The 16,337-nt window shown below is 43.0% G+C and overlaps 1 protein-coding gene across 1 annotated transcript; it reads left to right on the top strand.

Moving 5' to 3' along the window:
* Nucleotides 1-3,426: 3,426 nt before the first annotated feature.
* On the top strand, nt 3,427-15,981 carry LOC130367088 (melatonin receptor type 1A-like). The gene is made up of 2 exons (XM_056569474.1): nt 3,427-3,635; nt 15,149-15,981. The coding sequence occupies exons 1-2, from the start codon at nt 3,449-3,451 to the stop codon at nt 15,919-15,921; spliced, it is 960 nt and encodes a 319-aa protein (XP_056425449.1). The 5' UTR covers nt 3,427-3,448; the 3' UTR covers nt 15,922-15,981.
* The last annotated feature ends 356 nt before the right edge of the window (nt 15,982-16,337 follow it).

The raw sequence follows: 16,337 nt of genomic DNA on the forward strand, positions 1-16,337 counted from the left end.
CAGATCAGTATTAGCAATCATGGTATTGCTATGAATAGTCCCCTATGGGGACTATTCAAGTGTAAAAAAAAAATTTAAAAAAATGTAAAAGTAAAAAAAATGTGAAAAATCCCCTCCCCCAATAAAAAAGTAAAACGTCCGTTTTTTCCTATTTTACCCCCAAAAAGCGTAAAAAATAAATTTTATAGACATATTTGGCATCGCCGCGTGCGTAAATGTCCGAACTATTAAAATAAAATGTTAATGATCCTGTACGGTGAACGGCGTGAACGTAAAAAAAAAAATGTCCAAAACTGCTACTTTTTTAATACATTTTATTTAAAAAAATTATAAAAAATGTATTAAAAGTTTTTTATATGCAAATGTGGTATCAAAAAAATTACAGATCATGGCGCAAAAAATGAGCCCTCATACCGCCGCTTATACGGAAAAATAAAAAAGTTAGAGGTCATCAAAATAAAGGGATTATAAACGTACTAATTTGGTTAAAAAGTTTGTGATTTTTTTTAAGCACAACAATAATAGAAAAGTACGTAATAATGGGTATCATTTTAATCGTATTGACCCTCAGAATAAAGAACACACGTCATTTTTACCATAAATTGTACGCCGTGAAAACGAAACCTTCCAAAATTAGCAAAATTGCGTTTTTCTTTTTAATTTCCCCACAAAAATAGTGTTTTTTGGTTGCGCCATAAATTTTATGATATAATGAATTATGTCATTACAAAGGACAACTGTTCGCGCAAAAAACAAGCCCTCATACTAGTCTGTGGATGAAAATATAAAAGAGTTATAATTTTTAGAAGGCGAGGAGGAAAAAATGAAAACATAAAAATTTAATTGTCTGAGTCCTTAAGGCCAAAATGGGCTGAGTCCTTAAGGGGTTAATACCCTAACAGCTATCCAACTCTGTCTATAACTCTTGGCAGCAAAAAGCGCTGACAGATTCCCTTTACCTGCTTCTTTAAGAAAATACATGTCATGGGTGGTTAAAGAGTTGACTGTTGTGGATCCTCATCTTTTGTCCAGAGTAAAAAAAGCATCCACAAACAATGTCTCTCCCTCTGGAGGACCTGTTCTGTCCTGCATTATACCGACAACCCAATTTTTTATTGAAAATAACTTTATCAGCAATCAAACGTCATTACACATACATACGATGTACTGTGGCGCAGTGCAGGCTAGGAAGCAGCACACAAAAAATGTATACAATTACCATACATAGCATGACAGTACAACATACAGCATACTACACTATACATCATACCACATGCTACACTAATATTCTTGGACACAGTATGAAACAAAATAAAAAAATAAAGCATGATAGGGCATGGGGGTTGGGAAAGAAGAAGGTAGGGATGGGAGAACACAGGCCCAAAGCTTTTTTGAGAGACAAAACACACAATGGAGAGGGGGGTGGAAAGGGATGGTAACTTGACGTCCGTACTGTCCCTGATGGAAATTTTCCAAACAGGAAACCATTAGAAGTGCATGTGGCTTATTGGCAGTAAATACTCCTGATAAATCTTCCAGTTCTTACTAAGGGAATGCATGTTACCTGCCTACCTGCGAGGAATGATTTTCTGCTACCTCCAGGTAGGAAGTGCATGTCTATTCAGAAAGGATAAGCATCACAAGAGCCTGTTTGCTTCTCCTGATAACCAAATGGGCCAGAGAAAACCACAAGGGAACAGAACTCGTGGCCAGGGCTGCCCTCAGAGATTTTGGGGCACCTTAAACAGCTCAAAGCCTGGGCCCATTCTGTGGTCTGCCTCCGAGTCTGCCCCAGAACCCACCACTGACTTCATCCGTAGGGACCACCCACAATTTTATATGGGGCAATTATTAGCACAAAGGGGCTCTGTGCTAACAGTTGTGCCCATATAGTTGTAGGCCACTGCACCAGACATATTGCCCTCAGCTGCCACATGTGCTTCTGTGCTCCATTGCTCCTCTGTGCCAAAGTCGGACCAGGGTGACAACAGGGTGCAGGCAAACTCTCACCGGCACTGCTTTCCCGGGACCTGTGTCGCACATCAAGTCACATCGAAGGCGTGATGTTAATAGCAGATGTGCCTGTACACAGCACCTTCATTGTGCTACCTCCCATAGTAGGTTTAAAGTGATGGAAGCTGCTCAAGTGTTGGGCCCAGCCGAGCCTCCATGGGGGTCAAGGCCCCTTACTGGGGTACTGGCTGTGTCCCCTGATTGCGGTCCTGCTCATGACTACCACTTAACATCTTCATACACCCCTGCATACTGTAATAGGAAACTGCAGCTCAACTTTCATGAGTACTATTTTGCTATGTATTTCCTCAACCATGAAGGTCCCCCTAGTAAAGTATTTCTAGACTGTTTCCCTACTAAAGTCTAGAGGAATGGAATACTTAATATCCCCAATGCACATATCTGCCTGCACTACCCCTAGTAAAGATTATCTCTTCACATGCACCATTGTTTAACTGTTATCATGAGACTGTTTTTACCAAAGCCTGTTTTTTTTGCCAAGTTTATTAAAGAACTAATCTACTGTTTTTACAAAACCTGTGTTTGACTGCATCATTGCATGACAATCACCAGAGGCACCCCGTTTACCATCCACCAGACAGTGTGTGGCCCAGATGGCAGGGACTTATTTCACCAGTGCCCCCCTTCTTTTCACTGCTGTGATAGAAAAGTGCCCCGGTTCCAGACAACCCACTCGCTGCCGCTGTGATACTAAACCTGGTGACCGGTTCCAGATGGCCCCAGTGTAACTATTTGCACATTCTTGATTGCTCACGACCCTCGAATGTGTTGATACGATTTCAAACCTCATGCATTGACAATTTTACATCTTGGCTTTCCATCGCCAAGTTTGTTCCCATTTCCCATATACGGTTTTATGCACACAGCACATACACATTTATTTCCCATCTCCCTGTGCGGAAACGCATTGACCTATGTGCTCGGTTATCAGGAGAAGACAAACAAAAGGTGATGATTGAAGGGCAGATCCCTGTGCAGAATAAATCATTCTAGATATCCAAGACTGCTCGCAAACAGATACGATTTACAAGACTGCAATGCAAAGATCCTCCTATATCTGTAATGCATGGTTGTAGATGCTAAGATGTCTTGAAGGGGTTTACTGTGTTACGGTTGACAGAGTAGGAGTGATAATGGTAGGCTGTGGAGTACGGCAGCTGATAATTCTATAGATGCTTTCCTATTATCAGAGCTCTCACACTGGAGCGAGAGTTGTTCCTATGGGCCATGAAGAGCTGAATGGGAAAAAAAATCATAATCCCACCCATAGTGTGATGCAGGGAAGCGGAGACAGATGAGTTTCACGTGAATTTCTGGTGCTGACAGATTGAAGTGAAGGAGGTACCAGCTACGAGATGTCTTGACTGGATGCACAACTTAGGTGGGAGACAGAGCATGCACTGCTGGAAGAGGAATGGAACAGGTGGCCCCTACTCAGTGCCAGCACTCACCTGGGGACTTAGAAGAGGAGGATGGAGAATATCCCACCTGGGTGGTCAGCACACTCACTACAATCCTCATCGTGACCATCACCGGTGACATCTTCGGGAACCTACTGGTCATTACATCTGTCGTCAGGAACAAGAATCTCCGAAAAGCAGGTGAAAAGTTTTCATTGAAAATTATTTAGAAATTTGGATTAAAAAAAAATTGAAATTCATTTTCTGAGAATTGTAGGGTCCAACAGTCTACTGCTATTACGGCTGAAATTCAACTAACTTTATAGAGGTAGTCTTTAGGCTGCGTCTCGTATTACAGCTCAGATTCACTTACTTGAATGGGGATGAGCTGCAATTAGGGTTTCCACCTTTCTTGCAAAAAAAAAAAATATCGGCCATGCTAATTTGCATAAATAATTAGATATACGTAACATCACAGGATACACATATGCAGGGGACATTTTTGTCCTATTCTGACCCCTATGACTCTTTTATTTCTCCTTACACGGGCCTGTGTGAGGGCTCATTTGTTTGCGCCCCGATCTGTAGTTTTGAACAGTGACATTTTTGTTTTGATGGGACTTATTCATCGCTTTTTTCAAATTAAATTTGTGCGTTGCAGATAGTTGCCAACTACAATTCCCAGCATGCCTTGATACAGCCTGTGGCTCAGCAGCTGCCTCAAATGAAAACTACAACTCCCAGCATGTTGGAGTATATACAGTAGTAGTATATAGTATAGGTCAGTGTTTCCCAACTAGGGGTGCCTCCAGCTGTTGCAAAACTACAACTCCCAGCATGTTGGACTATATACAGTAGTAGTATATAGTATAGGTCAATGTTTCTCAACCAGGGGTGCCTCCAGCTGTTGTAAAACTACAACTCCCAGCATGTTGGACTATATACAGTAGTAGTATATAGTATAGGTCAGTGTTTCCCAACCAGGGGGGCCTCCAGCTGTTGCAAAGCTACAAATCCCAGCATGCTCGTACAGCCGTTGGCTGTCCGGGCATGCTGGGAGTTGTAGTTTTGCAACAGCTGGAGGCGCTCTGGTTGGGAAACACTAGTATAGCATATGGTGCAACATTCCAGGAGTTGGAGGATTGGTTGAATAAATTGCCATTGCATTGCCGGTATTACTGGTAAAACACCGGCCAGGTGGCAACCCTAGATGCAATACCAAATACAGCACATAAACAATAGGGGCGCTATTTCTAGGTGAAAAAACAAAGACACCATTTTTTCTTATTTCCCCCCGATAGATTTGAGTGCTGTCTCTACCTGCTGAATGGTCCTTAAGAAGACCTATGATGGAAGGGCTCTTAGGGGACCTGCAAAAAACTTTTTTTGTGCATATAAAAAAAAACATTGTGAGGTAAGGGTGTGATGCAGGGCAGATAGAATTACCCTAGGGGCAGATGGCATTAACCCCTTGTGTTCGTGATGCCAGAGCGTGGTTTATCCTCTACCCAACCTGAAGAAATACCGCTGGATCCTGGGCTAGGCACGGGGGCAAATAATGACTCCGACACCAAGTTATGGAACAACGGCAGCTTTACTGAGTCAGACAGGTGTAACATTCTATACAGCTTGGCTGGGCCCAAGGAGGTGACCAGTGACTTCAGAGACCTTAGGGCTTGTTGGGACTTATGGTGGACTGGGACAATTTGCTGCAGAGCCACGCTGACTGAAGACAGATTGACTTGGACTGTCTTGACTATGGCAGACTATGACTGACTTCACCCCTTCTGTAGCTTACCAGGCTTTGACATGACCTGTGGGGTACTGGACTTTAGGATCCGTGGCTGCGTGGTAGACCTTAAGCCTCTTTAGGACTCCAGACACACACCTAGGACTTGACCTTGCTGCACTCTGCTAAGCAGGAACTAAGAGAGAGAGAGAACTAGCTCCACCCAGGGCTTATATGGGGAGACTAGGAGGGGTCCCATAGGTCACCATTAGGTCACATGGTCACTGATATTTCACTGGGTTACAATCACATGACAACAGGTTAATCACATGTCAACTGCAAAGGCATAACACTTTTTATACACAATACACAGCATAACATAGGAATGGAAGCACAGGAGCAAGGGGAAGAGGTGCAGGGGGCCCAGGGGACACTGTATGGAGGCTGCCTGACAAGACAGCAAGGGTACAGGGGTGCAACTCCAGTACTGGGCCACAAAAATTGTTTATGCAATTGTTTGAGTATACAGTCATGGCCGTAAATGTTGGCACCCCTGAAATTTTTTTTAGAAAATGAAGTATTTCTCACAGAAAAGGATTGCAGTAACACATGTTTTGCTATACACATGTTTATTCCCTTTGTGTGTATTGGAACTTAACCAAAAAAGGAGGAAAAAAAGCAAATTGGACATAATGTCACACCAAATGCCAAAAATGGTCTGGACAAAATTATTGGCACCCTTTCAAAATTGTGGAAAAATAAGATTGTTTCAAGCATGTGATGCTCCTTTAACTCACCTGGGGCAAGTAACAGGTGTGGGCAGTATAAAAATCACACCTGAAAGCAGATAAAAAGGAGAGAAGTTCACTTAGTCTTTGCATTGTGTGTCTGTGTGTACCACACTAAGCATGGACAACAGAAAGAGGAGAAGAAAACTGAGAACTTGAGAACCGAATTTGTAGAAAATTTTCAACAATTTCAAGGTTACAAGTCCATCTCCAGAGATCTAGATTTGCCTTTGTCCACAGTGCGCAACATTATCAAGAAGTTTGCAACCCATGGCACTGTAGCTAATCTCCCTGGGCTTAGACAGAAGAGAAAAATTGATGAAAGGTGTCAACGCAGGATAGTTTAGATGGTGGATAAGCATCTCCAAACAAGTTCCAAAGATATCCAAGCTGTCCTGCAGGCTCAGGGAGCATCAGTGTCAGTGCGAACTATCCATCGACACTGAAATGAAATTAAACACTATGGCAGGAGACCCAGGAGGACCCCACAACTGACACAGAGACATAAAAAAGACTACATTTTGCAAAAATGAACTTGAGGAAGCCAAAATCCTTCTGGGAAAATGTCTTGTGGACAGATGAGACCACGATAGAGCTTTTTGGTAAAGCACATCATTCTACTGTTTACCGAAAATGGAATGAGACCTACAAAGAAAAGAACACAGTACCTATAGTGAAATATGGTGGAGGTTCAATGATGTTTTGGGGTTGTTTTGCTGCCTCTGGCACTTAGTGCCTTGAATGTGTACAAGGCATCATGAAATCTGAGGATTACCAAGGATTTTGGGTCACACTGTACAGCCCAGTGTCAGAAAGCTGGGTTTGCGTCCGAGATCTTGGGTCTTCCAACAGGACAATGACCCCAAACATACGTCAAAAAGTACCCAGAAATGGATGGCAACAAAGCGCTGGAGAGTTCTGAAGTGGCCAACAATGAGTCCAGATCTAAATCCCATTGAACACCTGTGGAGAGATCTTAAATTGCTGTTAGGAAAAGGTGCCCTTCCAATAAGAGAGATCAGGAGCAGTTTGCAAAGGAAGAGTGGTCCAACATTCCGGCTGAGAGGTGTAAGAAGCTTATTGATGGTTACAGGAAGCGACTGATTTGAGTTATTTTTTTCTAAGGGGTGTGCAACCAAATATTAAGTTAAGGGTGCCAATAATTTTGTCCAGCCCATTTTTGGAGTTTGGTGTGACATTATGTCATATTTGCTTTTTTTCCTCCCTTTTTTGGCTTAGTTCCAATACACACAAAGGGAATAAACATGTGTATAGCAAAACATCTGTTACTGCAATACTTTTCTGTGAGAAATACTTCATTTTCTTGAAAAATTTCTGCGGTGCCAACATTTACGGCCATGACTGTACATATCTTCTAAGTTTAAAAGGGCTTCTCTGGGACTTGGTGGCCTGTCCTTAGGATTTGTTGCTTGTTCAGTAATCTCTCATCTGGGACTCCCATTTATCAGCATAATGATAGGGCTGCCATGCTCCTATGGCTTACACTAGTTATTGTATGCAAGGTGTTGTGACTCAGGGTGGTTTCACACCACGTTTTGTACTTACGGTTCCCGTATACGGCTGGGAGGAGGGGGGCGGGGCTTAATCACGGCGCCCGCACTCAGCCGTACAGGGGAACCGTATTTAATGCATGTCTATGTCCCGACCGGAGTGCAAAAACGCGGTCGACCCCTCCTCCCAGCGGTATACGGGAACCGTAAGTACAAAACATGGTGTGAAACCACCCATACACAGGCAAATGTTTCTGGTAAAACAGCACAATACTATTACTATCAATACTAATACTATTCAAGAAAGCTAGGTAGACATTATGCCAATCATGGGAGCCCCAGAGGTCAGACCTCCACTGATTAAAGGGATACTTTGGGGTACTGAACTTATTAAACACTTATCCCCTATCCACAGAGGATAAGTGTCTGATAAGTGTCTGATAAGTTCAGTTCCCTGGAGTACCCCTTTAAAGATTAAAGGGTTACTCCGGCGCTAAGCATCTTATCCCCCATCAAAAGTATAGGGGATAAAATGTTAGATCGCGGGGATCCCGCCGATGGGGACCCCGCAATCTCTCCTGCAGCACCCCCGTTTTTCAGCTGCACAGTGTCCCATAGACTTGCATTGAGGAGGCGGGGCGTGACGTCACTTCCCCTGCACCGCTCGTCATCAGCTACAAAGCGAACCTCGCTCTGTGCAGCTGAAAAACGGGGGTGCTACAGGAGAGATCGCGGGGGTCCCCAGCGGCAGGATCCTCGCAATCTAACATCTTATCCCCTATGCTTTTGATAGAGGATAAGATGTTTAGCGCCGGAGTACCCCTTTAATGGCCTAGCCTATGCTTTGGATAGGGGATAAAATGTCTAGTGGCAGAGTACCTCTTTAAGTCCCAGAGCAGTGATTCCCAATCGGGTTTCCATTGAGAACTGCCAGGGGCTCCAGCAGGTTATGTTTTTATAACTTTTTTTTTTATCTCCCGCCCCGGCCTGCGCGCCTGTGAATCATGGCAACGCAGGGGGGGGGGGGGGGAAGGGAAGCCTGCGTGCGTATTCCTTGTACGTGCGCACTGGAAGGGAAGAAATGCAAGGGATGGTGTGGCGGCCCCCTGATTATCTTCCCGCCGCCGCCCCCCCTTCCTTTTACCACCTTGTCACTCCTGTCCACCCCTCTTTCACCCCCTATGCCCCCCTGTCATCTGTGTACACTTTTCTACACCCATCTGTCACCCATGTACACCCCTCTATAGCTCTCTGTCACCCATGTACACCCATCTGTCACCCATGTACACCCCTCTATAGCTTTCTATCACCCATGTACACCCATCTGTCACCCATGTACACATCTCTACACCCCCAACACCCCTCTGTCACCCATCTACACCCCTCTGTCACCCATGTACACCCATCTGTCACCCATATACACTCCTCTGTCACCCATGTACACCCATCTGTCACCCATGTACACCCATCTGTAACCCATGTACACCCCTCTGTCACCCCCTATGCCTCCCTGTCACCCATGTACACTCTTCTACACCTCTCTGTCACACACTACTCTACCCACTCCTCTACCCCCCTGTCACCCATGTACATCTTTCTGCACCCCTCTGTTACCCCTTTACACCTATATGCCCCTGTATTCCTCCTCACTTGTTAAAGGGGAATCTGGAGGCTGATGCTTGAAAAGTGCGGTAGGGGTTCCCCACGAAAAAAAAAAATTTCATGGGGTTCCCCCGAGCCGAAACACTGTCCTAGAGAGTTAATAAGGTTTTGTACTTTTAATAGCCTCAGCAATAAAGCAATAATAGGGCAATTCTCATTTATTCAACTATCACAAAGACTTCACATCAGGACATCCAAGTGTATCCCCTTCCTTGCTTCATCATATGTATGGTGTGTAATGTGTTATTATGAAGGGATCTATGCTAATGACTTGTTCTGTTATACTGATATTTGTATTTACCTACATACACATAGAGTAATTTAATGCATAGATGGCAAAAAGATTAGGCTACAAATGTAACAATGTTCTATAAACCTGCAATCTTGTATCACATCAAGTTAGCACCAATAAGGTATATGCCAGACACATGACACGTGACTTCCTAAATTAGACTGACACCCAGACACCATGGATTACAGCAGTAATCCATGTCATCGATTATACAGCCCTCATATTGAGGAAGCTGAGAACTCAGCCCGTCAAATCTCACTAGTCTCACAGTCCAGCTTCAAAGAATAGGATTTGTTCATGCGCAATGTCTGACTTCTGCTGTCTTGGAAAGTAGAGATCAGAGGTTTTGTGTTATTACTGGGGTCCTATAAATCTACTCTACAACATGGTCTTCTAACTTATCAGTCTATCTCCTATCTATCTATCCATCTATCTCATATCTATCTATCTCATATCTATCTATCCATCTATCTATCTCATATCTATCTATCTATCTATCTATCTATCTGTGGTGGCCCAGTACTGAAGTGGCCCTTCTGTACACTGTTTGGTCCTTTCAGGTGAACTCTGTCCCAGTCCCCTGGCCCCACACTCCACAGGACTCTCGTCACACTATGGTTATATAAAGGGTTAATGTGTTGTATTAAAGTGCATATGTCTTTAAGTCCTGTTGTTACAGTGGGGATCAAAAGTTTGGGCATCCCAGGTAAAAATTTGTATTAATGTGCATAAAGAAGCCAAGGAAAGGTGGAAAATCTCCAAAAGGTATCAAATTACAGATTAGACAAAATTATAATATGTCAACAAAAGTTAGATTTTATTTCCATCATTTACATTTTCAAAATAACAGAAAACAAAAAAATGGCATCTGCAAAAGTTTGGGCACCCTGCAGAATTTATAGCATGCACTGCCCCTTTGCAAAGCTGAGACCTGCCAGTGTCATGGATTGTTCTCAATTATCATCAGGGAAGGGCAGGTGATGTCAATCTCAAAGGTTTTAAATGCCCAGATTCATCTGACTTTGCCCCAACAATCAGCACCACGGGATCTTCTAAGCAGTTGTCTAGAAATCTGAAACTGAAAATAGTTGACGCTCACAAAGCTGGAGAAGTCTATAAGAAGATAGCAAAACGTTTTCAGATGTCAATATTCTCTGTTGGAATGTAATTAAGAAATGGCAGTCATCAGGAACAGTGGAAGTTAAAGCAAGATCTGGAAGACCAAGAAAAATATCAGACAGAACAGCTTGCAGGACTGTGAGAAAAACAATTCAAAACCCACGTTTGATTGCACAATCCCTCCAGAAAGATCTGGCAGACACTGGAGTTGTGGTACACTATTCCACTATAAAGAGATACTTGTACAAATATGGTCTTCATGGAAGAGTCATCAGAAGAAAACCTCTTCTACGTCCTCACAACAAAAATCAGCATTTGAACTTTGCAAATGAACATATAGACAAGCCTGGTGCACTTTGGAAACAAGTCCTGTGGACCGATGAGGTTAAAATTGAACTTTTTGGCCGGAATGAGCAAAGGTATGTTTGGAGAAGAAGGGGAACAGAATTTAATGAAAAGAACCTCTGTCCAACTGTTAAGCATGGGGGTGGATCAATCATGCTTTGGGGTTGTATTGCAGCCAGCGGCACAGGGAACATCTCACAAGTAGAAGGAAAAATGGATTCAATAAAATTTCAGCAAATTTGGGATGCTAACTTGATGCCATCTGTGAAAAAGCTGAAGTTAAAGAGAGGATGGCTTCTACAAATGGATAATGATCCTAAACACACCTCAAAATCCATGGGGGACTACATCAAGAGGCGTAAACTAAAGGTATTGCCATGGCCTTCACAATCTTCTGACCTCAACATAATTGAAAATCTATGGATAGACCTTAAAGGAGCAGTGCGTGAAAGACAGCCTAGAAATCTCAAAGAACTGGAAGACTTTTGTGAGGAAGAATGGGCAAAGATACCTCAAACAAGAATTGAAATACTCTTGGCTGGCTACAAAAAGCGTTTACAAGCTGTGATACTTGCCAAAGGGGGCAGTACAAGATATTAACTCTGCAGGGTGCCCAAACTTTTGCAGACGCCATTTTTTTGTTTTCTGTTATTTTGAAAGTGTAAATGATGGAAATAAAATCTAACTTTTGTTGACATATTATAAGAATGTCTGATCTGTAATTTGATACCTTTTGGAGATTTTTCCATCTTTCCTTGGCTTCTTTATGCACATTAATACAAATTTTTACCTGGGGTGCCAAAACTCTTGATCCCCACTGTAAGTCATGTAACCAGGGAATTATCAGTGACCAGGTGACTTGTGGGTGACCTATGGGAGTCCTCCAAATTGCTCCCTTATATACCAAGGGAGGAGCTAGTTCCGTGCTGAGTATAGGAGCAGTACAGTCAAGACCTGAGAGTGTCTGGTGACCTAAGGGAGACCTAGGCCTAACCACACAAAATCCATATGATGGCTTATTTTTTGCACCACCAATTCTGCTTTGTAATGACGTCAGTCATTTTACCCAAACATCTATGGCGAAACTGAAAAAAAAATCATTGTGAGACAAAATTGAAAAAAAACCCCACCATTTTGTAACTGTCGGGGGCTTCCGTTTCTACACAGTACATTTTCCGGTAAAAATTACACCTTATGTTTATTCTGTATGTCGATATGATTAAAATGATACCCTACTTATGTAGGTTTGATTTTGTCGTACTTCTGGAAAAAATCATAACTACATGCAGGAAAATTTATACGTTTAAAATTGTCATCTTCTGACCCCTATAACTTTTTTATTTTTTGGCGTATGGGGCGGTATAAGGGCCCATTTTTTGTGCCGTGGTCTGAAGGTAATATTTTTGTATTGATCAGACTTTTTGATCGCTTTGTATTCATTTTTTCATAATATAAAAAGTGACCAAAAATACACTATTTTGGACTTTGGAATTTTTTTGCGCGTACGCCATTGACCGTGCAGTTTAGTGATATATTTTTATAATTCGGACATTTCCACATGCGGCAATACCACATATGTTTATTTTCAATTACACTTTTTTTTTTTTTATGGGAAAAGGGGGGCTGATTCAAATTTTTATTAGGGAAAGTGTTAAATGATCTTTATTTACTTTTTTTTCCGCTTTTTTTTTTGCAATGTTATAGCCCCCATAGGGAGCTATAACACTGCACACACCGATCTTTTACATAGTTCAATGGTTTTTCATAGGAAACCATTGATCGATGATTCTGCCGCTTGACTGCTCATGCCTGGATCTCAGGCACTGGGCAGTCATTCGGCCATCGGACACCAGGAGGCAAGGTAAGGGACCCTCCTGCTGTGTCTCAGCTGTTCGGGATGCCGCGAGCTAGCCGGCAACGTTTTAGTTTCAGTTTAGACGCGGCGATCAACTTTGAATGGCGCACCTAAAGGGTTAATAGCGCGCGGCACCGCGATCAGCACCATGCACTATTAGCCACGGGTCCCGGCCGTTGTTAGAGGCCAGGCCCGACCCGCTATGACATGGCCTCGTGTTATAGAACGGGAGCGGACTCATGAAGTACCGGTACGTCATGGGTACTTAACAGGTTAAATGCCAAGGCCCAGTAGCCAAGGCATTGGGTAGAAAGCCTCAGGCAACCAAATCCGTCAATGTCTCATATGAAGTATTAAGTCCAGTCATGTATAGAATATTACATGCATAGTCAAAATGTTGTGTTATGTATAGTCAATCTTTATACATAGTCAAGTATCACCAAATGCATAGTTATAGATCCTTAAGTAAAGTTATCAGTACTAGTCATAGTCCTAATTAATCCTGTTCTCAGTTAAGCAACAAAAAACAGAGCCTTTATGAACATTTTGGACAATTATACAGAGACTCTTATGTTCTCAGTTTTTCCAAAGCAAATTACCAGCCTGGAAATGGACGTTTATTTGCAAAATTCCCCAGGACTGCATCCGGCCCCAAGGCCGCTTTGACCCTCAATCCTGACAGAACCTGCCTTGAGGGCGACTTATGTTAAGTTAGGGGGTTTGTAATGTCCCAGTACAGGATGTAATCCTGTACAATAACCTTAGGCCCTGTCAGGTTGAGTCCCACAGTGTCCTGGAGGCTTTCCTGCAATGTCTCCCCCATAATGAAGATGGTATTACTATGTCTAGCCAGTACAAGGTTATGTACTATATGTATAGTCAGTATAAAGTTATGTATTTTGTATATAAGGTGTTAAGGACCTTTGGAGGTCACATGATATGTTCACACGATGTTATCACATGTTACCTAGAGAGCACCATCTTAACACATGACCCGCAGCTTGACCTATGGGCTTCTAGTACAGCCCCCCCCCTTTATAAGCAAGGGAGGTGCTGCAATCTGTCTCTTTTGCTGCTGAGGAACAGAGAGACCAGATGTCTCAGTGCTCGTGTCCAGCTACCTGGAAGGCCTCAAATCTATAGCCCTTCCAGTAAGTCAAGTCCATGTCTGCTGTCACTACCTACAGTCCAGCCAAGCCTAAAGTCCATTCCATAGTCAAGTCTATCCTAGTCTACGTGGCTGATATAAAGTCTATTACTAGTGCCAGCAATCTGCAAGGTTCTTCTGTGTTCCTGGCCCCCTCTCTGGGATTCTGGCCGAGCTGTAGAGACTATAACAACTGTCTGACCTCAGTAATGCCTCCGTTAAACCATAACCTGGTCGTGGACTGCCTAGCCATTGGGATAGCGGAGATATCGGTTGGGTTCTTCCCGATACCAAAAAAACACTCTGGCGTCACGAACATTAGGGGTTAATAACACCTTACCCCTTGGGTTAATACCATCTGCCCCATCCACCTGCATCGCTACACCCCGTGTTCCCGACATTCACCGTGGCTCACCACACATCTCTGAGATGTTACTTCACCTTAAATGGAGTCACTTGTGATAAATTTAAATTATTGGACAGGATTTGGAAACTCCCAGCCCTGTCTATATAGGGTGATATAGCTGACAATGTGAGACCAGGCCAAGGGGTGAAAACAATGCCTGTAGTGCTCAGAGTCAGGATTGTGTGGAGGCACAGATCTAAAGAATGGTACAAAAAATGTCTGCTCCTAGAGTAATAGAGGTGACCAAGTACCCAATGGTCACAATGGCTGAGCTCCAAAGATCCTGTGTACAGATGGGAAGGTCAATCATCACTGCAGCACTTCCCCAATCTGTGCTTTATGGCAGAAAGAAGACTCTTTGCAGTAAAAAAAAAACATTCAGACTGTGAGAAACAAGATTCTTAGGTCTGATGAAATGTAACTTTTTAGCCTAAATTATAAGCATCATGTATGAAGGAAACCAGGTACTGCTAATCACTTGGTCAGTACCATCCCTACAATTAAAGGGGTTGTCCAGTAGTAGAATTTAGCAAAAACAGCACCACTGCTGTCCACAGGTTGTGTCTGGTCTGTCAGCTCAGCTTCATTGAAGTAAATGGGGCTGTGCTGCAGTACTATACACAACCTGTGGACACTGGGGGAGATTTATCAAAACCCGTCCAGAGGAAAAGTTGCTGAGTTGCCCATAGCAACCAATCAGATTATGTCTTTCATTTTTGAAAAGGCCTCTGGAAAATGAAAGAAGTGATCTGATTGGTTGCTATGGGCAACTCCACAACTTTTCCTCTAGACAGGTTTTGATAAATTTCCCCCAATATTACTAAGTGAACATATACTAATATTGCTCCTATCTCCTGCAGGAAACGCTTTTGTGGTCAGCCTGGCAGTGGCGGATCTACTGGTGGCATGCTACCCTTACCCATTGGTTCTTCTTGCAATTTTTAACCGTGGCTGGAGAATGGGACACACTCATTGCCTGCTGAGTGGCTTCTTGATGGGACTTAGTGTTATAAGCTCAGTCTTCAATATTACAGGCATTGCTGTCAATCGATACTTCTACATTTGTCACCACAGCTGCTACTCCCACCTGTTCTCCAACTTCAGCACCATGTTGTATGTGGGACTAGTGTGGACCTTGGCATTCGCAGCCATTTTACCAAACCTATTTGTGGGATCCTTGCAGTATGACCCAAGAGTCTTCTCCTGTACTTTTTCTCAGTCAGTCAGCCCATTGTATACTATTGTAATTGTGATTCTACATTTCTTTTTACCAATTGGCGTGGTGAGTTTCTGCTACCTTCAGATCTGGATATTGGTTCTCAACAGCCGACATCGAGTGAGACCGGCAAGACAGGTCCACGTCCAGACATGGCCAAACAATATGCACAGTTTTATTACCATGTTCATAGTTTTTGTGCTCTTTGCTGTATGCTGGGGACCCCTGAATATCATCGGACTCTTGGTGGGCTTGAACCCACAACTAGGAGAGTCTATCCCACACTGGCTTTTTGTCGCCAGCTATTTCATGGCTTATTTCAATAGTTGCCTCAATGCTGTAGTTTATGGAGCTCTGAATAAGAATTTCCGAAGGGAATACAGAAGTATCCTGCTAAACATTTTCCAGTTGGCTTAAAGCTGAATATTTATTATTTTATGCAATTTCCTATTTTACTGCAAAACATAAATAAATAAATTTAAATGATTGGTTATAATTAAGATCTAATTCAATGTGGTGTCCACAAGCCAACTGCTTTCTTGTAAGAACAGTGCCACACCCGCCCAGAGGCTGCATGTGGTATTGCAGCTCAGGCCTACTACCTTCAGTGGTCCTAAGCTGCAATTCGAGATACAACTAATGAACAGGTGTGGCGCTTTTTCAAGTTTTAAAAATTCTGGAAAAAAACTTTACCCAAATAAACATGGTATTTAGGGAACACCGATGCCCATTCATACACCAAAGGATTCTCTAGGGATGAGAAACTTAATTTATTATTGTGACAAAGTCCAAGCCCACAGCATCAGGAATGGAAAACTCCGGATATGTGCAAA

The sequence above is a fragment of the Hyla sarda genome, chromosome 4 (assembly GCF_029499605.1).
Source record: "Hyla sarda isolate aHylSar1 chromosome 4, aHylSar1.hap1, whole genome shotgun sequence".
NCBI lineage: Eukaryota > Metazoa > Chordata > Amphibia > Anura > Hylidae > Hyla > Hyla sarda.

Excerpts from the sequence above, each read along its gene's own strand:
- LOC130367088 (XM_056569474.1), top strand. The coding sequence starts at position 3,449 with ATGGAACAGGTGGCCCCTACTCAGTGCCAGCACTCACCTGGGGACTTA. Across the intron at positions 3,636-15,148 it reads CAAGAATCTCCGAAAAGCAG|GAAACGCTTTTGTGGTCAGC; the intron begins GTGAAAAGTTTT and ends TATCTCCTGCAG.